Source organism: Megalopta genalis, chromosome 1 (genome assembly GCF_051020955.1).
Source record: "Megalopta genalis isolate 19385.01 chromosome 1, iyMegGena1_principal, whole genome shotgun sequence".
In the NCBI taxonomy this organism is placed as follows: Eukaryota; Metazoa; Arthropoda; class Insecta; order Hymenoptera; family Halictidae; genus Megalopta; species Megalopta genalis.
In genome coordinates this window covers 2,135,397-2,160,559 of record NC_135013.1, presented here as the reverse complement: position 1 = coordinate 2,160,559, position 25,163 = coordinate 2,135,397, and the positions used below count along the sequence as shown (strand labels likewise).

Genomic DNA, 25,163 nt, shown 5'->3' with positions numbered 1-25,163 from the left:
TTTAAACGGAGATTCTATAATATTTATATAAAAACCGAAGAATTGATCAGCGACGAGCAGTTCTAGTCCAAGCTCGAGTCGACTTTCGGTTTCCGGGGGACAAAGAAATCGCCGACGGTGCCGGAGAAAACGTCCTGAACCGGGGTTCCAGCCTAAAGCAATAAGACCGTAAGGCTGCCGCGGTTACGAAAGCTCGCGTAACGGGTTCGCTAGGTTCGGATCATCGCCGATGATTTTCGGGGGTTACGGCCGCCTATTTTCGGCCGGGGATCGATCCCGCTCGCCGAAAATCGTCCGCGCGACCGACCTATCCTTCGCGGCCTCATCCAGTTTTGTTCGCAGCTTATCTCCGTTTCACCTGCACGCGCCGTCTTTTCGCCACGAAGCCGAAACGATATACACATACCGGGTGTCCAGAAAGGACCAATCTTATACCGTGGGCTACCGGATGAAAAAATGTTCAAATCCTAAAATGCTTTTTTAAAAAGATGTAAGCTTTCAGGAATGACATGCGAAGCCGAAACGATTATACATATACCGGGTGTCCAGAAAAGACCAATCTTATACTGTGGGCTACCAGATGAAAAATGTTCAAATCCGAAAATGCTTTATTGAAAAGATGTAAGCGTTCAGAAATTATATGCGAAGCCGAAGCGATATACATGTACCGGATGTCCAGAAAGATTTGGACCAAACTATGGGTTGCCAACGAGGTCAATTAGATGAAAAGGTAGTTTATTGAAAAGATAGTTTATTGAAAAGGTATAAGTGTTCAAAAATAAATTATATAAGCGTCAGTATATAAGAATAAAATAGAATTAGAAAATCAACTTTTTGGGAATGTACTCAAAATGCATTTACTATTATTTCCAATACAAATAGAATATTTCGAAGAGTTTGATAATCGCTATTTTTCGCGAACACTTCCTACAACTAATCAGCCGATTTTTATGCAAAATAAAAACAGTCTGCACTAAGTAGGAGATACCGGTGCTACAAAGATCCTATTTCGTTCTATAATTATTTGAGTAACTTGAGACTATTCCAACAGTATTTTTCAATTCTTTAGATGTTGTCGTTGCTTTGTATTCGATGAATTAATTTCTGTTAGAAATTAAGGATATTAAGATATATTATAATTAAGGATATCCTTCGGCAGGATGTTTATAAATCATACATCATCATTTTTAAATCATAAAATATCTGAAAAACTTTGCTAAAAAAAAACTGTACTTGGCTGAAAACGTATCTTTTCTCTGAATAGTTTTAGCAATAGTTTTAACAACTTGCCCTTTTTTTATGATGATCCTATTTTGTATTTCCTGTCATAATCTTGCTCATAAAATCCGCAGCCAAATTATTATCATTATTTTGTTTACCGAGTCATTTTTCTCGCAATGCATGCAGAACGTTTTTATCCGTCTTCGCGAACGTCCACGACTTCTTCCGACATAACGGTGCCATTTTTTGGCAACCGAGGCGAGGGTTGACAAAGAGTTGACAAACATCTCTATTAAACAAGAAATAAACCAACTCCATGTCCGGTATCGATGGAACTTTGAAAATTATGGGGACCTCGGCCAGACTAATAACTCAGATAAACGGTACTAGACTCCCGGCGGAGCAAAGAAGTGTTTGGCCCGCGTCCATAGGGGCGCCATTTTACGAACTGCTCGAGAGTTTCTCGAGGATGCGGCGGCCGCTCGAGTATTTTCCGAACGCGGCGGCCGATCGCGACGTTCACGAAATAAGGATTCGAGGAATGTTTGCCTTGGAATGGCTAAGTGGCCGCTACGAGGGCGTGTGTTTGGATTTCGGCGCTGGAGTGGAGTGGAGGGGAGGGGGGAAGGGCGAGCATGCTCGAGGGCGGACCGCCTGCCAGCGGTGACTCCGGCACGGAGAGATGGCTCGGGAGAAAGGTGACGGGTCTAGTGCGAGAGTCGAGAGACGGTAACGACCCGGCCGCCGTCGCGTTTCGAGCACGTATGTAGATTTTAGAGGCATTCCAGCCGCTGCGCCCGGTTAAACAAATGCGACAATTACGATGCCGAAGAATTTAATTAAATGTCCCGGGCACCGGCAAACACTCCGGATTTTTCAATTAAGGATCTTCTGTTTGCCGGCCGACGCGAAATCGTGCTCGCGCTACGAACAAACCAAGATTCGATCATTTGTAAACAATTTAAGAATTACTTAGTAACAATTTCGTAATTACTTGTCAATAATCTAAAATCGTAACTGTTTTCTTTGTTGTACTCGAGCGACGTCCCTTTCTTTTGCAGCAAAGGATTTCTTTTTATTTGTATGAACGGATAAATAGTTAATAATAATTTATTTATTTATTCGCTTTCGAAGAATAATAACACTGAGTTTATTTAGATATATTTGAAATGCTATTTTTCCACGTGTAGCTACTATTTCAAGAGAAAAAGAGTATTTGCTAAATTCTGTATCACGTGAGAAGATAAAAATGTTTATATTACTTAGATAAATATTTGATATAAATATTTATATTATTTGGATAAATATTTGATATAAATATCTGTATTACTTCGATAAATATTTGACATAAATATCTATATTATTTAGGTAAATATTTGATACAAATATCTATATTATTTAGATAAATATTTGATATAAATATTTATATTATTTAGATAAATATTTGATATAAATATCTGTATTATTTAGATAAATATTTGATATAAATATTTATATTATTTAGATAAATATTTGATATAAATATTTATATTATTTAGATAAATATTTGATATAAATATCTATGTTATTTCGATAAATATTTAATATAAATATATATATTATTTAGATAAATATTTGATATAAATATCTATATTATTTCGATAAATATTTAATACAAGTATTTATATTATTCTGATAAACATTTAATGTAACTATTTATATTATTTAGATAAACGTTTAATATAAATACTTATATAAACTTGTACTACCAACTACTAACTATTTATACAAATATTTACATCATCGTGCATTTACCATCTCAAAAATCGATTTTTCCCCCACCCCAGCCGATGACCCCGAAACGTCAGATAAGCGTTAAAAAAAACATTGAACACCGAATAGCGAGTTCGCGCGACCAACGAAAATGACCAATGAAATTATTGTAACTTTCCCTGGCCTCGATCGGGTTTGGAAAGTTTTCTATCGGGAAATCGAGAGATTTTCGGCGTCGAGGTCCCGCAGGGGGGTGGCACGGTACGTCGCGTCGCGGAGCTGCGGCGCCCGGGGGGCGGGAGGGGTCGGGGTGAAAATCGCGTGCCACGCTGGGAAACGCGTTGTCGCTCACGGGTATCGCGTTTCAGGGTAAATTGTTCTGTTATCGGGACAGCGGCGCCGAGGATCGGCCGTTTATCATTTCTAACGGGCTGTTAGTCCTGCGGATTGAAGGGTTTCCGGTTCGAGCACGGCGCCCTGTGCGTTCTGGTGACATACAGTAATATCTCTCTAATTGTCCACGAGAGTGGACAATTTGGGAAGAGGAGATACGATTATTCGAGCCTTGCGGTTTATTTTTATAGTTATAAATTTTCCACAATTATAAAAACGATCATCAAGGCTCGAATAATCGTACCTCCTCTTCCCAAATTGTCCGATTTAGTGGACAATCGGAGCATCAACAAGGGAGACATTACTGTACGCGGAACAACGTATAGTCCTCGCGCGACAAGAAGGCGCCTTTGCGCTTATATTCCCCCCACCCCCACATTTATTTAGCTGCCCCAGTGCCGCGGCACTCGATCGCTATTGGCCGAGAACAGCGACGAAGATCGTCGTCGGTGAATTCATATTATTCGGGAAGCGCGAAGAGATTGGATTATTTTATAATTTTTACAGTAATGTCTCTTTAAAATGACGCCTAGATTGACCACAAAAATGGACAATTTTTGGAAGAGAAGATACGATTATTGAAGCCTTGCGGTTCGCTTTTATAGTTACGAATTGTCAACAACTATAAAAGAACGAGCTTCAAGGCTCGAATAATCGTATCTCCTCTTCCAAAAATTGTTCATTTTTCTGCAGAATCTGAGCGTCAATTAGAGAGACATTACTGTAATCGGTACCGACTTGACCTTTTGCCGCGCGGCGACCCACGGGTCCAGGGACCAATAACCGGCTCGCACTAATTTCGATCAGGGGATCGGAACCAGGATCGAAATACCTGACACGGAAACTGCTACGGGATGGACCCGCGCGCGATCGATTATCGGGCTTTTCCGGCGAGAATACACGCGAATCGGCACGGAGAAAGTTCCCCGCTGCTTCCGTTGATTTTGCTAATTGAACTGCTCGGAACGCCGACGAACGCTGAAGATGAAACGAGGATTTCGCGAGGGTTCTGCTATTTTATCCGGAGAGGATCCGTTTGCACGATGGTTCGTGTTAGCAAGTCGTGGATTCTCGAACAGGCAGTTTTATACTGACACCGGGCATTATTCGGTAGCCTAAACGTGACCAACTTGTGTTAAGACTTCGTAACGATGGCAATATTTAGACTTTTATTTGAAGGTTTATTTAGAGTTTTATTTTGAGTTTTATTTTGAGTTTTATTTAGAGTTCTATTCAGAGAGAGAGAGAGAGAGAGAGAGAGAGAGAGAGAGAGAGAGAGAGAGACTTTATATTTAGACATTTATTTAGATTTATATTTATTTAGATATTTATATTTAGACTTATATTTAAACTTATATTTAAATTTATATTTAGACATTTATTTAGACTTATATTTGGACTTATATTTAGACTTAGACTTAGACTTATATTTAGTCTTATATTTAAACTTCTATTTAGACATTTATTTAGATTTTTATTTAGATGTTTATTTATCCTTATATTTAGACTTTTATTTATATTTTTTATTTATTTAGATACTTTATTCATTTAGACTTATATTTAGACTTTTATTTAGACTTATATTTAGACTTTTATTTAGACTTTTATTTAGACTTTTATGTAGAAATTTATTTAGACTTTTATTTCAAGTTCGAGTCAGACTGTATCGATTTAGACTGCAGAATTTTTATTAGAACGTATCCTTGGATCGTTTCTTCAATCGTTTGCTATGAGCAAGCACTTAAAATGTCAACAACATTTAACTCTTTCGGTATCGACCAAAAGAGTCGTGCATACCCGAGCAAAACACACCAAATCGGTTCGACAGAGTTTGGTTATGTCAAGGTTAAGGTTATTTTAAAAGACATATATAATAAAATAATAAATATGCATATAATAAAAGTATAAATAAAACTGTAAAAAGAAGTTGTAAAATCTGATAATTTACAAAATAAAAAATAAAACTGCTATTTATTAAAAACAGTAGAAAGAACTAAGCGCGAGACACGTCCAAGAAAAAAAAAAGTGCAATCCTTCGACCTTGAAGGAACCAGTCGAGGTTGATTTAACGTCACCTTGCTTGCATTGTCTCCGACTGAATCGTGGGCGTAGAATCATCGATCTAGCATAGTGTGTAGTGACGTTTTATTCTTTCTTACACGGTGTACGGAAAAATGTGAAGAAACATGCCGAAGCAGCCCTCGGCTTTTAATTTGATTGTTGACAAAAGAGAGAGAAAGAGAGAGCCGGCTTTAAATACAGCACACAGAGAAAACAAAGGGATAGACGTAAAAATAGAGATGTAATTGGACAAAGTTAACGAAGAGAGGAAGAAAAGGAGAGAACGGAGGAATGCGGGAGAAAACGACGGGGCCGGGGGGGATGATGAAGTGCAAGGTTGAATTTTCTAGTAGAAACTGCACGGCGGCAACGAAATTGCCTGGGGCGGCGAGACCGCCGCGGGCGGTTGATGAATACGGTGGGATCCAGGGGGTGGCAGATGGACGGAGTCATTAGAAAAGTGCCTAGGGCTCGCCAGCGTCGTAACGCGCCCTCCTCGCCCTCCGGATACTTTTTCGATAGAAGCGGATCTTGCGAGCTCTATTTCATAGCGGGCCGGATCAAGCCCGAACCGAACACGTTGACCCGTTTCGATGCTCGACCGTCTTGCACGCGGGGCTCGAGGAAAATCAATTTTCCAAACGACAGATGGACTATAAATATTCTTGCCTTCTTATGTGACACGGAATTAATCAATTTTTTGTTTAAAATAGTAGTTACACATGGAAATGGCATTTCAAATATACAGGGTTCCGTAATTACGTTAATAGCTTGAAAGGGGCGATTCCTGAGGTGATTCGAAGCAACTTTTTCCTTTACAAAAATTTTCTCCGAGGCTTCGTTTACGAGTTATTAACGAAAAAGCAGTGGCCAATGAGCGGCGAGCTCGACTGGCGCGAGGCGGCCGAGCCAACAAGCACGCGTAGCCCAGTTCCGCTACTTGGCGCGATCGCCGCGCGCCAACCGAGCTGGCCGCTCATTGGTCACTATCTTTCGCTAATAACTCGTAAATGGAGCCTCGGAGAACATTTTCGCTAAGGAAAAAGTTGCTTCAAATGATCTCAGGAACCCCCATTTCCGGATTGCAAGACACTTCTGCGACACTCTGTATTTAACTACGAAATACCCATATATATACTACTATTTGAAAAAAAAGTTAATTTGTAAAATTATATGAGAAGATAAATATATTTACAGTCTTCACTATTTCAAAAATTTACTATTATTTATTAAAATTAACTATTAGATTAACTATATTAAATTAACTTTATTAGATCAACTTTATTAAATTAACTATATTAAATTAACTTTATTAGATCAACTTTATTAAATTAACTATATTAAATTAACTTTATTAGATATATAAATTAATATTATTATTATAGCAATAAATTATTAATAGCAATTATTATATAATATAATAATATATATTGCAAAATAATAATATTATATTATAGCATAAATATATATTATAATTTTTATAACATAATTTTTTTAACTATTTGCTATTTCAAAAATTTAACCTTCCCGGAACCCTGCTTACACGTATATCGCGGGGGTGGCATTACGATTATGATAATATCGAGTCTGACGCGGCAGACGGTGCTCCGTCGAGCGAAAGGAAGATTCCGACGCTCGAGGATTACAAGAGAAATAGGATTCGAAGGATTTATCCTGGCGGTTGCGAAATCCGACGTTTCCTTTCTCCGGTATGGTCGCGCGAATCGTCGAACTGTTCGATAGAGAGTCTGATATGTTTCGCTTGGGTTAAGCAATCTTGTCGTCGATCGAACGAAACCGACATTCTACACGTTAAGCTACACGTTCGACGTACGAAGTTTGAATTAATCCGATCTAGTCATCGTTGATAAAATAATGTGGAAAATAGATAAAATACTGTGCAGTCCGATAAGAATCTTTTCGATGAAAAATCCGTCATCCTGTCGCTCGTTAAAGGGTGAATTTCGTAGCAATTACGAAAGCGCGACAATGTACAAAACGTACAATGTGATGTACAAAACAACGTGAAGCACGACGAAGTACATTTTCTTCGACACAGAAGAACGGCACGGAGAAAATTGTGGAAAAAGAAGACGACGAAGCAAAACGAGAGCAACTCGAACAATTCGAGGAATGAGGTCTGAGGACGAACGACGTCTGTAGAGGGAACAAAACGGACAGAGAAGCGACCGAATAGCTTGTAAATTTCACCGTGAAAATTCATTATGACGCTCGATAGACTAGGGAGGCTGCGAGAAAAAGGCTGTAAACAAAGGGAAACTGATTTTAGTACAGCGACCCCTTGCAGAAAGTAGCGAACCGTGTCAGTCGCTGGCTATCGGCTGCGAAAAGGTTGCGTCCAGCTAGGCGACAATATCCGCCGATCAAAAAAAAAAAAAAAATACTTCACCAAATCATTTCAAATATTGCATTTGTGTGTGCAGCGTCCGATCGAAGAAACAACGAATTCCATAGTGATCGAAATTATAGCAAACTCCTTGCACTCGCTACGAAATAGTATTTAAAAATAAATATGAATGTTATTCCCTTCTTTTTTTTTATTGTAGCATATATTATAATAATTTTAATAGCGTGGTGTTAAATTTGTCGCACGAATTATTGCGTTTTATTTAAGTTTAAGTTGTTGTATTTTATTCTATTCTGTTTTATTTTACTGTACTTTATTTTATTTTATTCTATTTTATTTTACTTTATTTTATTTTACTTTATTTTACTTTACTTTATTTTATTTTATTTTAATTCATTTTATTTACTTTATTTTACTTTACTTTATTTCACTTTACTTTATTTCACTTTACTTTATTTTACTTTATTTTATTTTATTTTAATTCATTTTATTTACTTGTTTTATTTCATCTATTTTATTTTACCGTACGGCGATACATTACAAAAAGATGGATCATTTGCAGTCCGTAAGGAAACCAACGCAGTTCATTATTATAACAATAATTTTATACTATAACAATATGAATATAATTGAACTGCAATGATAACAATACAATTATACCGTAATAATAACGATATAACTATACTATAATAACAAGAACATAATTATACTGTAATAATAACAATACAATTATACTGCAATAATAACATCATAATTATACCGTAATAATATAGCAACACAATCATTCTATAATAATAACAACGTAACTTTTTGTACACTATAATTATAATACAATAATTTTATACTCTGAACGTATATTCGAGGGAGACGTAGCAATTTTCCGCAGCCATTGCAGGGAGCTGATACGGGCGAGCGGTTGGCGCGACCTTGAATTTGAATTGGCTACAACGGGTTGATGCGAAATTGCCGGGTCACGGAATTGCCAGACCTCAATCGACGTTTATCCGTCGAAGGTATGAGAGTCCGGGGTTGAGACCCGGAGAGTTTCTCGGCGAGGCTGCTCCGAATACTTCGCAGTGACGTAAGAGGCCTCCACCACATCCCCGTGACCGCTACCAAAACGAGGCGTTGCTAAGCTAACGGTTCTCAGGACTCGGAAACGGACCGTGCGCGCCGTCGATACGCCGAACGAAAGCTGGAAACGGCCTCCGAGCGTCGCCGCGCCGCGAGCGCTTTCCCGTCTTCCTATCGTTAATTAATTATCAGCAGGCCGAGCCGAGCCCGGTCGTAAACAAACCCCGTCGATTTTATCACCACGATTAATGATTGCGCACCGTGCGTTCGAACCGTTCCGTTTTTGTTTTCCATGTCCAACGGGTGATCCTTTGTAAACCGAGATCAAAATATTTACAGCTTGCGTACTGTTTCGAGGTTATTTCTAACCTCGCACCGATGCGATCGCTCCGCGATCTAAATAAAAGGTTCTTCTCACTGAGATACAGAATCTAGTAAATTTACTTTTTGCAAACAGCTTAGAAAAACGCCGGAATTACTTTCGCGACGTCCCTATAGACAATAGTATGAAATTAACTCTTCGACCATTTTCGCAAATGTACTATCATCGTAAATGTTTATAACAATTCTCAGCTTCGTTCGACAATTTTTCAATCTTCCTTAGATTTTTAATAATATTTCCAGCAGACTTGTTAGCCGCTTTGTTATTCCCAATTTAACGGCGATCTTTTCGATTTAATCGTCGAAGATCGAGCAATTAAATGAATAATTTTAATACCCGGTCACCGGATCGATCTTGGCAAGATAAAAAAGAAATAGAAATAGAAAGAAAGATCAAAATGTGTAAGGTTAAATTTGTAACCTCGCACCGTTGCGATCGCTTCGCGATCTAAATAAAAGGAAAACAGATTTCAGAAGTAGTAAACAGACTGCAAATATTTTGTTCTTCTCACTGAGATACAGAATCTGGTAAATTTACTTTTTGCAAATAGCTTAGAAAAACACCGGAATTACTTTCGCGACTTTCCAATAGACAATAGTATAGAATTAACCCTCCGACCATTTTCGCAAATGTACTATCATCGTAAATGTTTATAACAGTTCTCAGCTTCGTTCGACAATTTTTCAATCTTTCTTAGATTTTTAATAATATTTCTAGCAGACTTGTTAGCCGCTTTGCTGTTCCCGATTTAACCGGCGATCTATTCGATTGAATCGCCGAAGATCGAGTAATGAAACGAACGATTTAAATGTAAACCCGGGTCAACATTGACCCGGCCACCGAATTGATCTTGGCAAGATAAAAAAGAAATAGAAAGAAAGATCAAAATGTGTAAGGTTAAATTTCTAACCTCGCACCGTTGCGATTGCTCCGCGATCTAAATAAAAGGGAAACAGATTTCTGAAGTAGTAAACAAATGTATTATTATCGTAAATGTTTATAACAATTCTCAGCTTCGTTCGACAATCTTTCAATCTTTCTTAGATTTCTAATAATATTTCTAGCAGACTTATTAGCCGTTTTGCTGTCCCCAATTTAACCGGCGATCCATTTGATTGAATCGCCGAAGATCGAATAATGAAAGGAACGATTTAAATGTAAATCCGGGTCAACATTGACCCGGCCACCGGATCGATTTTGGCAAAAAAGAAAAAGACATAGAAATACAAAGAAAGATAAAAATATGTAAGAAATAATTCAACCGTTTATGCTTGTCGCTGTGAATTAGGCGTTGATTCGGTGAAACGATCATCGGCGAAGCGACGGTCGGAGAAAGATCCGACGAGCAGCGTCGCTGAGTAAACAAACATTGCCGTGGAAAGCGATGCCGCGTCGGCGAAATCGTCTCGTCGCTGAAATGATTATCGATGAGATAATTGTCGGCGGAGCGACAGGAATAAACGGATACGCACCCGGTCGATTAATCTGCGAACGGAAAGGTCACCGGTTATAACACGGGCGCAAAGGTTCACGCGTAGCAGGCAGGGAACGAGTAGAAGCGTGTCGCCTCGCCGTGCCCTATAATTCCGGCACTCGAGTTCGCCCAATCAACTCGACGGCGAGCTGTGCGCACAGCGCGTCACCTTGCCGCCGATGTCCCTAAAGCTATAATTATGCGGAAACTTGAAACGAAGAAAGTTCGGATTGTCGAAGCTGCGGCCGCGCGCGGACCGTTATCTGTCGCGCAACAGAAGCAGTAGCAGTGTCGGGAACAGACTGGCTGCCGCACCGTTGTTGGTACACTCCGCGGCAAAACTGTAAGACGCGCCTGAATTTCTAGTGCTTCTTAAAATCAGGGAAGCGCGGAAACTTTTCCTGTATGAATGCACGTATGTATCGACGCGTCAAATATCGACCAGCGTTCGCGCTGTTTTATAAAGGGTGTCGATATTTTTAAGTGTTTTCAAACTTTGCGCTGTTTAAATTTTGCATACTAGTGATAATAGTGATTCCTTAGGTCATTCGAAGCAACTTTTTCCTTTACAAAAATCTTCTCCGAGGCATCGTTTACGAGTAATTGACGAAAGACGCTCGACCAATGAGAAGCGAGCTCGGCTGGCGCGAGGCGGCCGAGCCAGCTAGCGGTCGGAGCTTAGCTCCGCTCATTGGTCACTGGTTTTTCGTTAATAACTCGGAAACGAAGCCGCGGATTGCATTTTCGCAGTTGCTTCAAATGACTTCGGGAATCACCCCTATGTAAGTATTAACATAATTATGGAACACCCTGTATTATTTGACGTTCGACAAGTAGAAACATTGAGGTGAACAAAAATGGAGAGATATTCGATTCAACAACGCCTGTTTATTATTAAGAATTGTTAGAAATTTCGTGAAAGTTAATGCACAAGTTAAAAAGAATCGAACTAAAAATGATTACAACGTCTCTCAGACGTGGTAATCATTTCTGGTTAAATTTTTTGACCACGTCTCTCAGACGTCATAATCATTTCTAGTTCGATTCTTTGACCACATCCCTCGGACGTGATAATCACTTCTAGTTCGATTTTTTGACCACGTCTCTCAGACGTGATAATTATTCCTAGCTCGATTTTTTAACCACGTCTCTTAGACGTGATAATTATTCCTAGCTCGATTTTTTAACCACGTCTCTCAGACGTGATAATCATTCCTAACTCCATTTTTTGACCACGTCTCTCAGACGTGATAATCATTTCTAGTTCGATTCTTTGACCACATCCCTCGGACGTGATAATCACTTCTAGTTCGATTTTTTGACCACGTCTCTCAGACGTGATAATTATTCCTAGCTCGACTTTTAAACCACGTCTCTTAGACGTGATAATTATTCCTAGCTCGATTTTTTAACCACGTCTCTCAGACGTGATAATCATTCCTAACTCCATTTTTTGACCACGTCTCTCAGACGTGATAATCATTTCTAGTTCGATCCTTTGACCACATCCCTCGGACGTGATAATCATTTCTAGTTCGATTTTTTGACCACGCCCCTCGGACGTGATAATAATTTCTAGTTCGATTTTTTAACAACGCCCCTCGGACGTAATGATCATTCCTAACTCGATGTTTTGACCACGTCTCTCAGACATTATAATCACTTTTAGTTCGATTTTTTGACCACGTCTCTCAGACGTGATATCATTTCTGACCCGATTATCTGACCACGTCTCTCAAACGTGGTTGTAGGGCAAAGGGTTAAATTGCGCGAAATTTGAAGGTAAAACTTGAAAAATGGGCACGCTTTAATTACACACAGCGTAGGTTTTGCTAGCTCGGGGGGTTGCTCCGTCTTTTCACCGTCAACGAGCAAGTCTCGCGCTTATTAAAATCCGGCCACGTTTCACTGAACACCGGCGCAGAGCGCTGCGACATGTTGCGTGACGTTGCGTGCGCGCGCGACCAAAGGGAATTAACCGAGGATTTAAACCTTTGAGTTGTCAGACCACCGGGAGGGAGCCCCCGAGAGTTCACACTCCGCGGAAGTTAGCGTTTTAGCGACCGCGGGCTCTGGCGGCCAGCCACGTTCGCGGTCTACTTTGAGTAGTTCTTAAATCTGCACCCCGTTCCGTTCTTATCTCCTCGACCGCCTGTTGTTGTCTTTTAAGTTTGTTTCTCTAATTAGCCTTGCCCATTCTCCGTTCCAGTGTCCCGCCCTTACACGGGAACGCTTCCAAGTGTAACTAGCCGATTTTAATGAGATTTTCCGTACGATGTTGTTGGTCGAAAAATTTGTTTCTCTCGTATCTTTTTATTACCGTTCCTCTGTTATAACTCTTTTATGTGTTTCGATATCTGTTATATCTTCTCGCCCTAAAAATCGAGGGATAAAAACCATATTTTTTAACACTTAGCCAACCGAATGGGGTTGATCTCCCCGTTTTAAATTCAGTCGATCGATGACCGATTGGGGAGATCTTCCGCGTCTAATTAAAACTGACCGTGCAATTTTATTCAGATTTGCAAGAGATACGAATGTTGAAGGAGTAATTGATGCTATATAAGCTTGCTTCGTAATTTTTGTTTAATCGAATGAAATACTCTAATTTTGGGAAATTTTTAAGGTTTCTGGTGCGGTCGTGGAAGCGTTAAGAGAACTAATTTTCTTCGAGAACCAAAGAAAATACGCATCTTTCATCGGCAAATTTAATCGCAACTCCGGCACATTTTTGGAGCGGAGCGCCTCAGATAATGGTAGTCTTATTATTTCGAGCGAAAAAGATTACACGTCTTTGCGAATGCATTCGATATTTTATTTATTTTATAAATATACATTTTCCTATTGTAAATAAAAGATAAATTTTAAATTCTGTAATTCACCATGGTGCGATATCTTTGGTAACAATCTCCCATGTGCATTCTGGGTTTACTTGGACAAGTGTCACAGTATTCACTTTGCCAAATAGAGTTATCAGATATTTCTTTTAAGTTTAGAACATTTTCTGCGTAATCGTTGGTTTCCTTTATAATTTCATTTACCGATTCGTCCGTGAAAAATAATTTAAAATATTGTATCGGCTGTTCAATGTTAGTAAGAACTTGTGGTCAAACGACCTGTGGCAATACGCTAAAAGGTATTCTATCTGGAATATGTAATTCTTCCGTAACATCGCGCCATTCGTCTAAGTCTTGTAACGAATCTTCGCTTTCACTTTCAATAATTCTCATTCTTCGTCTCTTTGGTAGTATAATTTCGCTGCTACTACTCGAAGCGTCAGAATCATGACCAACATTGTCTTCCACAATGTCTTTTAACTCTTCAAAATCAAATTCGTCTTCGGTATCGCTCGGCTCTAAAAAAAAGCACGTTTTAACTACAGATAACAATTGCTAACGCCGACGATAACGTATGCTAAAAACATTCGGCTCCGCAGCGGAGCCTTCGGAGTTACGGAACAAATGACAAATGTCTCCGTAACAGAGCCTTCGGAGCGCTAAGGGTTAAACAATATTTAAAAAAATAATGTTCTTTCTTCTTTTCAATTATTATTAATTGTTTATCCGTTTCTATGCAAAATCGTGCAATCTACCGGCCAAAATAGGGAACGCGTGTCTCCGAAATTCTTCAGTTTATGCAGCGCGACAGTTACCCTCGTTAAGGGTTGCGGTCACCCCTCCGTCATCATTTGACGAAAGCGGTCGTCGCGAGTTCATCCAACGGTCGCCGATGACGCGAACGAATCTCCCGGAGCCGCCGCCTCCGCCGGAAAACTATTAATATCATTAAGCCGTTTTCACAAGGGTAATTGAATTTATGGATTAAAGCGAGAATCCCCGCCGCCGAGAGTTTGCTATGAGACTGTTTCTCGGGCTGATTAAATTCTGACAAACACTTAATCTGGCTCAGACAAAGGGAAAGAGAGCCCGAGCGAATTTCGTTGCATCCTAACGAACTTTCACTCGAAGTGTTACGAAGTTTCGCAGGTAATCAGTCGGATTTGAAACGCGGAGGGGGGGGGCAGAAATCACAGAGAGCTTTGTAACTCGGCGCGTTCGCCGAACGCGACGGTTCCCTTTGAAATCGAGCGCAAAAATATTTCGCAATACGCGAATTGCTTCGACGAAGGGAAATTTCTATTTATTATCGCCCCAGAAAATTTTGATCTTGGACAGAGATCTGCCAAAACTTAGTCATGGTCGAAGAAGCTTTTAATTATATGTTTTAAATTATAGCTATTAAATTGTAGCTCTTAAATTATAGTTATTAAATTGTAGCTATTAAATTGTAGCTTCTATATTGTAGCTATAAAATTGTAGCTATTAAATTAAAGCTTTTAAATTATAGCTTTTAAATCGTAGCTATTAAATTATTGCTATTAAATTATAGCTTTTAAATTGTAGCTATTAAATTATAGGTATTAAATTATAGCTTTTTAATTATAGCTATTAAATCATACCTTCTAAATTATAACTTTTCCTCTTTTAAGTTAGCTAAAATCTAGCTAAAACATAGCTACAACTTTTCTGTCAAAACGTAGAAATTGAAATCCGCTACAATGTCAACCGTTAACCCTTAATAAAAAATTAGAAATTCTTTAAATTTAGTTCTATTCTGCTAGATTTTAAAGTATTGTTCGCAAGGCTTGAATAATCTCCTCTTCCCAAAATTGTCGATTTTTCTGCGCAATCTGAACGCGAATTGGGGAGAAATTGCTGTATCGCGGCTGCCACTTGCGGCTGCCAATGAGATCGTCGAAGCATCGAAGAGTCGAAGAGCGTGAAATGGGAGGAGCCACAGCGAAATGTCCGGGTGACAGAATTTTCGTAGAGCCGTCGGACCGCGTCGCGCCGCCGTCGGCAGCAGAAAAGCCGCGAGGTCGATTTTCAAGGCGCAGGTCGGCCACCCAGATTGCTTATAGGTCATATTTGCAATCGTTATCTGCGAGTGGAAACCTTTCTCGCGGGCCTCGCGTGTGCACCCTTCCGCGACAACATTGGCGACTTGAGATCGATATATCCGTTCCGCCGATAGAAAACGGCGTTTCCTTCGCTCACCCCCTAGGCGAACCAGATTTCGCGCGAATACCGGACGCGCGCGCTGTAATTACGAGAGTGGTTGCTACGTATGTGGTGGCTACGACAAGAAAACACACGTCGAAGCGCGGTGCCGTGTACGCAGATTTTAATGGAACCCTGGTGGCTAAGTAGTTCTCCTGCAGAAATACAGGGTGTCCCAAAAATGTCTCGTAATCCGAAAATGGCGGGTTCCTCGGATCGTTTGAAGCAACTTTTTCCTTTACAAAAATTTTCTCCGAGACACCGTTAACGAGTTATTAACGAAAAACAGTGAACAATAAGAATCGAGTACGGCTGACGCGAGGCGGCCCGGACAACCAGCGCGCGAAGCCCAGTTCCGCTCATTGGCTCGGTCGCCTCGCGCCGGCCGAGCTCGCCTCTCATTGGTCACTGTTTCTCGTTAATAACTCGTTAACGAAGCCTCAGAGAAAATTTTTGTAAAGGAAGAAGTTGCTTCGAATGACCCGAGCAACTCGCCACTTTCGGATTGCGAGACATTTTTGGGACACCCTGTATATTTTTCGCGCGCGGTATTTCCTTTCTCGTTGTCGCGCAACGCAACGCAAAAAGAAAGGAAGGAAAACAGTGCGCTTTGAAATTAACGTGCTTTTTATTTGCTCAGCGGCAGCCACGATATTGTATATTAAACCCTTGCCGTAATATTTTCCTCGCAGTGACAGTGACGAGCACTTTTTCGATCGTGACAGTTTCGTAGAAGAAAAAGAAAATTTATATTCATTTTATTTGCCATGATTTAGTTACTTAAATGCTTAATTAATGACGACAGGGGTTAAAATTGACGTAGCAATAAATTCCATGGGCGTAGGACTAGCACAGAAAATTCGGCAGTAACTAGTAGGAAATTCATAGTAACCCGAAATTTGGCATTTTCGGGAGAAATTACTGTAGCTCGCAGTAACACATTCGTTGCTCCTGTGTATACTTAGCAATGTTTACCTTCCACTTCGCCCGCGATCCTATTTTATCTCTCTCGTTAGCTTCCTTCGGTTGCTTCATCTTCTCTCGGAACATTGTTGTCTCTATCTCGCTGCCTTTTTATTGTACCCTCTATTCCCGGTTTATTACTCGCGCGGCCTCTCATTCCGCGCGGCCATTATCTCTCCGCCCCGTAACGCGCGTTAAAGACTGTACTATTATCGTCATAGCTTCCTCGGATCTTGCCGGTTTCGAGAACCGAAAGGTCAAGTCTGTTGTTAGCAGCGCGTGTGCCCGTCGCCGTTCCGCTGTTTCCATTGCGTCGAGTGCGAGCTTTGTTTACACGCGTCGCGAAGTGGGCTGGGACGCCTTGGACAATGCGACGCGTGCCGAGAGCGAGCGAGTGAGTGAGAGAGAGAGAGAGAGAGAGAGAGAGAGAGAGAGAGAGAAAGAGAGAAAGGGAGTGAGAGAGCGAGCAAGCGAGAGAGAGAGAGAGAGAGAGAAAGAAAGAAACAGAATAGAAACCACAAATCTTGGTTCGCCGTGGCACCTTATCAGCCCCGAACACATTTTTCAGCCCCTCGGCGCGACGAGATTCTCCCGGTAATTCAATTTGTAACTCGAGGCGGACAAATTGTCGTCGTAATTGACGGCTGGCCGCGAAGGAGCCCGAAATTAGGCTCGTGGATTATCCGGTGATGATTGAAGCTGCTCCTCTAAACAACGCTAACGAAATCAATTTGCGAATCCATCGTACAGAAATAAACGAATCTTGTTTTGTTTATACGTTGTATAATATTTACAATTGTTGCACATAAATAACATAAATAAATAGCATACATAAATTGTATATCAATAAATAGCATACATAAATAGTATATCAATAAATAGCATAAACAAATAGCATACATAAATTGTATATCAATAAATATAGCATACATAAATGGCATAAATAAATAGCATCAATAAATAGTATAAATAAAAAGAATAAATAAATAGCACCAATAAATAGAATAAATAAATAAATTTGGGTAATCCGAATTAGCCTAACATTTCGGATCACCGAGGAACGGTGGGGTACCTATCACTGTATCGTTAATTACAGGGAATTCGATGTTCTTTCTCGCGTAAGTTATGAAAACAAGAACCCTGTGGCGAGGATCATCGGGGAACAGCGACAACGTCGGTACATATAAAGTCGATTGATTACCGGACAAAGGAAGTTCATTAGAGGGACACTCGTACACTCGGGGCTCTTTTTTTCTTAGCTTCAAGCCGAGCAATTTGAAACGTCCTTCACGGTAATGACGCGCTGCTCTATCTCTCTTTCTTTCTCTCTCTCCGTCTGCTCCTCTCCCCCTCTCTAACCTCCCCTCTTTCTTTCCCTCCCTCTTTCTTTGTTCTCTCTTTCTTTCTCTTCCTTTTTCTCTCTTTCCCCCTATCTCTTTCTCGCTCTCTCGCGCTTTCTTTCTCTCGCTCTCTCTTTCTCACTCTCTCTCGCGCTCTCTCTCTCTCTCTCTCTCGCTCTCTCTCTCTCACTCTCTCTCTCTCGCGCGCTCTCTCTCTCTCTCTCTCTCTCTCTCTCTCTCTCTCACTCCTCCCTTTTATGAACCTACGTACGTACGTGCCACGTATATAACGATCCGTGCAAAGACACGGGTCGCCAAGGAATTAAACTAAGAATTATCGTTGTTCGAGGACCGCTCGAGTACCTCCTAATGATCCCCGGGTCACGTGGCTCGGCCCAAAGTCGTTAAAACGACGGGAGAATCCGACGATGCCTCGCCTTTGATCTTCGACGACGACGACGACGACGACGACTACGACGACGACCCCCTATTATATTTTATTTCGAATTCATTTCACTGTATCGCGACCAGAGAATGCCAGCTTCTTTTTCGTTACACAGCCCGTTGCAACCCTGGCAGAGATGCGAAACGATTATCATTATTATTATTATTATCATCGTTGTTATTATTACAAAGACTTGTAATATTCTGTGGTGTTTAGAATTGTGCGAGATTTTATGGAAAATGGAAATGTTGCAAGACGCTTGTCAGAAGCAGAATTTGAACGAAAATAAATTGTCTCTTGTTTTCGTTTCGATGGACAGAACATTGCGTGACTACAGGGTGTCCCGAAAATGTCTCGTAATCCGGAAATGGAAGGTTCCTGAGGTCATTTGAAGCAACTTCTTCCTTTGCGAAAATTTTCTCCGAGGCTTCGTTCACGAGTTATTAACGAAAAACACTGACCAATAAGAGGCGAGCTCGGCTGGCCCAGCCAGAGCGCACGGTGCCCAGTTCCGCTCATTGGCTCGGCCTTCTCGCGCCAAATGATCTTGCCTCTGATTGGTCACCGTTTTTCGTCAAATAACTCGTAAACGAAGCCGCGGATTGCATTTTCGCTAAGGAAAAAGTTGCTTCGAATGACCTCAGGAATGCCCTACTTTCGGATTGCGAGACATTTTTGGGACACCCTGTATATTGATAAATTCTTCTTGCGTCCTCGCAATTTTATGTTACGGCTGCACGCGTTTATGGCAGTTACATAAAATTCGCAGTCTCGTAATGTTCTTCCGTCGCATTCTTCTTCCGCCACTTTGCCCAGCGAACGGTTCAACGGCAATGCAACTGGCATCTCTGATATTTTTTTCAAGATAAAAAGGAAATGGAATTCGCTTTGAAGAAAATGCAATTGGCCAGAGCAAAGACGAGGGCAGGAATAATTGTATTAATTTTAATATAAATTCCGGAAATGCTTTCGCGGTGCAACAAATAGAAATGAATCGTAAATATTTCTGCGAAATTGAGTTTCTCGAGAGCGAGAACCGTTTTAGATGAAAGCTTATAATTTAGGGAAAATATTAATTGTTTTAGATAATAATTATTCTTCGAGACAGTAACGAATTTTGTTATCTTTTTGTCCTTTAAGGCGAAAAGTTTGTGCAAAATGGACAGAAGTTTTGTCCACAATCCAGCGAATTAGATCAATGCAAAGTACCTAATACTTCTTCTCGAATTATCGTTTCGATTGTCGAGCTCTTTTGCTATAATTCGACAAATGTTTTATTCAAGCAATTCAACAAAGTAACGTAGAAAAAATAAGTCGATAAAAGATGACAAACAGACAGATTATATTCTGTCATTTTTATCGAAATTAATTATTTATTATTATTGAAACAAATTCTTACGCGAAATTCGAATTCTTAAGCGAATAAAATCTTATTCGAACAACGTCTCGTTTCGTATCGAGACAACAATGAGAATCGTTCAACTAACGAATGCGAAACTTTCTTTTTGCAGCATCCCGGCTACTCAGACGAAAGATACCATGTACGGGCCACCTGATGACCCCCCGCCGCCTTTGGATACAAAAGGTTCCAACTCAGGTGCGTAGAAACAATCGTGCGTCAGCACAATTCACCTACGACAAGCCTACTAATAAATTGATTAACGCTGAGAACGTGGTATAGTCCCCGCGCGGCAAGAAGTCACCTTTGTGTTTACGTTCCCCCACTTACTGGCTGCTAGAGTAGATAATGGCGTCGCAAGAACCCGGCAAAGTGAACTGAAGGAGAAACAATGAGTCACCGTCTGATACGTTTCGAAAGCGTGTTTCGAGACGGTCAGGTCGCGACTAATCGAAGAGACAGGTCGCAGACAGTTCCGGCGGCGACTTCTCGACAATAGCTTTCTTTGTATGGTCGCGCGTGACCGTTCGCTGTCAAGCCGGTCGATTAATTTTTAACGTGTCCGACCGACCGCGCGAGCCGTCTCCGCGAGAATTGCCGGTTCGCGCGGGAAGGCCTGCGCGGCGAGGCGGGGCGAGGCGAAGCGACGCGACGCGAGGCGAGGCGACGCGAGGCGATGCGTGCCGACGCGGGGAGACGCGGGGCGAGCCGATGCGAGCCGAAGCGATGCGTGGCGACGTGAGGCGAGGCGACGCGAGGCGACGCGGCGCCGCGAAACGCTGATTTCTCGTCCATTGTCCGGCATGAATTACTCGTGACGAGCCAAAGCTTCGAAAATATCCACCGTGGAAATTCATCTCGCCCCCCCCTTTTCTCGCCCCTCCCTCCCCCAGCCGTCCCCAGTCGTTCTATGCATTTGAATAGTTCGTCCGTCGCGGAATTTCTAGGCAACCCGTAATCGATACGACGCTGACCGAACGGACCGAACCGGACCGGTCCGGCCGACCCATTGTTAAGCGGAACGCCGCGCAATCGAATTCTCGTTATTTGTTCTTCTGGCCGCGTCCCTGATAATAATCGGAACTAAGTGGTTTGTTTACCAAAAGCGCCGATCAAATCGCTCGTCCCTCCGGCATCCCAGAACGGATTTCACGCGGCACGGATAGAACTCCGTTTCTCGGAACTTCGATTATCCGAGCGACATTTTCGGCGATGCCAGATCTATTGAACTCCAAAATTGTGCTAATTCGATTGCATTGTAACTCAGTTACGGAATTTAATTACATTGTATCTCAGTTACGTGATTTAATCGCATTGTATTTCTGTTATGACATTTAATTGCATTGTATTTCAGTTACGTGATTTAATCGCATTGTATTTCAATTACGTGATTGAATTACATTGGAATTGAAAAGCATTGTAATTGTATTTCATTGTAATTGAATTGCATTATAATTGAATTGCATTGTAATTTAATTGAATTGTAATTAATTTGAATTGTAATTGATTTGAATTGTAATGGAATTGCATTGTATTGTAAATGAATTGTATCGTATTGTAATAGAAATGCATTCTAATTGAATTGCATTGTAATTGAATTGCATTCTAATTGAACTGGATTCTAATTGAATTGCATTCTAAGTGAACTGCATTCTAATTGAAGTGCATTCTAATTGAACTGCATTCTAATTGAATTGCATTCTAATTGAATTGCATTCTAATTGAACTGCATTCTAATTGAATTGCATTCTAATTGAATTGCATTCTAACTAAATTGCATTCTAACTGAATTGCATTCTAACTGAATTGCATTCTAATTGAATTGCATTGTAAAAAAGATTAGGATCAACGATAAATGTCCTTCATCGACTCGTCTTCTCAAATTTACTCATTGTAAACAGAAAGCAACAATGCTGTTAAACCTTGACATAATCTTGTTAAACCTTGCTATTAAACTATTGTGTCAGCGGCCGCTAAAATGATTAATGTACACCGGCATGCTGGCCGCTGCCTTTTCTCGCCGTCCGCCCCGATTTTCCATGAAGACGAGCCCGGCGAGGCTCGAAGAATCGCGACTCGGTATTCTCGGATCTGCCGGTTTCATTTCCGTGCTCCGAGAATTTCTGGGAGAAATTACTGTGTATGAACGCGGCGTCAACACGAACGCCGTTAAACAAGCACCGATATACAATAAAAGCAGCTCGCAATCACGTTTCCCCATTATCACCGTGCGCGCTGATTCGACGCGGCCCGATGCTCGGCAGGACTAATTAAGGATAGATCGATGCTTCGGATTAATTAATTGGCTGATGTATTATTCCGGTGTTCCGGGGCGTGTTCTGTGGGTCGACATCATCATCGTACCACCCGAACGGGTTAGCATTAATCATGCATTCGCCTCGCTAATACAATCGTGTCGGTCGTATCGTACAATCAGAGTTCAACGACGTTCGTGGTTCGTCGCTTTTCCATCATCTTTTCGAAGGCGCGCTTTTCGCTCGTAACTCGTTTCGTTGGACGAAGCGAAACGTTTCGAATTTTCGCTGAAAATTCTTCGGCCGTTTTCTTAACCCCATGCACCGGTACTATTTTCTTCGTAGTTGCAACGATTAGGACAGTTTTGCAGATTGTAATCGAAGATTACATTGCTATTAGGATTAATTACGATTAATTGCTAAGAGGATAAAAGACAATTCATATTTATTCTGTGTCTAATATTTAGTTGAATGTTTAAACGTCGGTGACAAGAAATATGAGAATTTTATTTGGAATAAAAAATTATTATTATTATTTATTATTATTATTATTATTATTATTATTATTATTATTATTATTACAAGATTTCTATTAATAAAAGTATAAACTTGATTCCGTTAATAATAATAATTATAATTATTATTATTTATTATTATTATTATAATTAATATAATTATTATAATTCATGTATACGCGATGAAGATTTCTATTAATAAAAGTATAAACGCTATTCCGTTTTTTTTAATAACAGTGGGAAGGAGATTTATTATAGAAATTACTTGTGTAACGCTATTGAATCATGTGAATGCATATCAAATGTAATTTATTTAATAGACTAGAGACTGAATAGTTAAAAAATCAAGTTCCAGGTCTGTTAAAAAAAGATTGTGTTATTGTTACTATTGTTCAGTACACTAAAGATATAATTTTAGTTATACACAATTTTTTAGTTGTGCATAATTTTAGTTGTGCATAATTTTAGTTGTGCATAATTTCAGTTATATATGATTTCAATTGTGTATAATTTTAATTATGTATAAACTTAGTTACGTTTAATTGTGTATACTTCAAGTTACGTTTAATTACGTACACTTCAAGCTACGCTTAATTATATCTACTTCAAATTACGTTTAATTACAGTTCTGTTTAATTTTTAATTACGCATGCTGTCGCTGATAAGCGATTCGATTCCTAAGTAAATATCGTAGAATCTTGAGGGCAAACAGCGTTTTAACACCTGAAAACTGCGAGCCCCCTCCCCTCGCCGGCGCGCAATTAATTTAGACCGTATCGCTCGTCGAGAGGCTCGCAGCAATAAATCGCCGATCGCGTCGCGGGCAACGGGTCCCTTAACCGCCGTTTATTTTCTAATATTGTTACGTCGTACAGCGGCGACAAGCGTTGCGAACAGGCCGCGCTTGGACTCTTAGTCTTTCCCGAGTTGTTGCTCTCGACATTAAATGCAAAAGTGAAACGGGGTGCTGCTGCAACAGGTGCCTATGCACACCGTGTCATTCGACACGTCTCTCTGCAACCTACGAATGTATGTATTTCCTTTTCTCTCTCTCTCGCGCGCGCTCTCGCTCTCTCTCTCGCGCTCTTTCTTTCTCGCTCGCTCTCTTGCGCTCTCTCTCTCTCTGTCACGCTCTCTCTCTTGAGCACTCTCTCTCGCGCGCTCTCTCTCTCGCTCTCACTCCCTATCGCTTTCTCTCGCTCTCTCTCTTCCTATCGCTCTCACTCCCTATCGCTCTTTCTCTCTCTCTCTCTCTCTCTCTCTCTCTTTCTCTCTCTCTCTCTCTCTCTCTCTCTCTTTCTCTCTCTCCTCTTTTATCAACGCTCGCATCGCCGTCGACCATTGACGGTTGCTTTAGTTCCGCTCCGTTGCTGCGAGAGGAATATAATTTCATTATGAGCTGACCTTTTCGATTATTGCTGACCTGTTATGTATACCTGAGAGTATTACGAGCCAAGACAATTTCCATGCCAACCACACGCGCCGCGGATTACCTCCCCTGTTGGGAAACATTTTGTTGTCGTTTCTTTCTTTTTTTTCTTTAAATTTCTCGAGACTTTTTTCCCGGTCGAGTTCTACTCGTCGGCGATCGTCCGTTCGTTCGTGCGAGTGATTCAGAAAAACGGAAAACGGAAATTGTCATTTTCCGCGGTTAAACTAATTTTTTCGTTACAAAGGCATCGATTTTCGATTGAGAACCTCGGGGAAAATATTGGACCTCGTTCTCGCTTCGGTTATACACGTGAAATTTAATATAATGTTGTACCGTGAGTGTAGTATGATATTAATAATAATTGAACAGTTTACAAAGTTAATGTAAGCTGTAAAATAATTATATTTTACATTAATTTCACATTTAATTTCACATTAAAGTTTTATGGTTTAATCATTTAAAAGTTAATGGAGTTAAATAGATTAAATAAGTTAGTAGATTTTAATACAGTTGCCGATAAAAAAAACGTGGAACAGGTTTGGCATAATTCCAGCGCGAACCTAATGACATTGCTGCTACGTCACCGGCTCCACAAGATTAAACGTGCAGGCGTTGTTCACAGGACGTCCCAATAATATCCCGCAACCCGGAAAGGCGGGTTCCCGAGGTCATTTGAAGCAACTTTTTCCTTTACAAAAATGCAATCCGTGGCTTCGTTTACGAGTTATTAACGAAAAAACAGTGACCAATCGGAGAGCGAGCGCGGCCGGTGCTCCGCCCTTGCGGCCAATGGCGCGTCGCGCCGGACGTCTGACGCAGCGGCGGTGATCGCGAGGGCGGAGCGCCGGCCGCACTCGCACTCTCATTGGTCCGCGTTTTTCGCTAATAACTCGCAAACGAAGCCGCGGATTGCATTTTCGCTAAGGAAAAAGTTGCTTCAAATGGCCTCAGGAACCCCACAGTTTTGGGACAGCCTGTACAATCCAGATCGGTGAACGGTCGGCAGGACGATCGTCGAAGCGAATTTCG

At 40.8% G+C, this 25,163-nt stretch overlaps 2 protein-coding genes and 1 long non-coding RNA gene across 14 annotated transcripts in view; 1 reads left to right on the top strand and 2 right to left on the bottom strand.

Moving 5' to 3' along the window:
• The window catches only part of LOC117221546 (uncharacterized), a 182,147-nt gene that overhangs the window by 124,127 nt on the left and 32,857 nt on the right, over positions 1-25,163 (bottom strand). For 2 of the 7 annotated variants that reach the window (XR_013032691.1, XR_004490528.2), the window contains exon 1: positions 16,761-17,073. The exons of the other annotated variants lie outside the window; for them this stretch is intronic. The gene's annotated coding sequence lies outside the window, so the exon portion shown is untranslated. Of the gene's footprint in view, positions 1-16,760; positions 17,074-25,163 lie in introns of those variants that run through there. 7 annotated transcript variants of the gene reach the window in all.
• wwk (anoctamin 8 white walker) overlaps positions 1-25,163 on the top strand; it is a 60,326-nt gene that overhangs the window by 3,050 nt on the left and 32,113 nt on the right. For all 6 annotated transcript variants that reach the window (XM_076518613.1, XM_076518603.1, XM_076518612.1 and 3 more), the window contains exon 2: positions 20,045-20,130. In XM_076518613.1, coding sequence (XP_076374728.1) covers positions 20,045-20,130 — 86 coding nt within the window. The remainder of the gene's footprint in view (positions 1-20,044; positions 20,131-25,163) is intronic.
• LOC143258791 (uncharacterized) lies at positions 8,383-11,199 on the bottom strand. Its single transcript, XR_013032658.1, has 2 exons — positions 10,724-11,199; positions 8,383-10,663 (listed from the first exon to the last, which is right to left on the bottom strand). It is a non-coding gene; the product is annotated as an uncharacterized LOC143258791 (long non-coding RNA).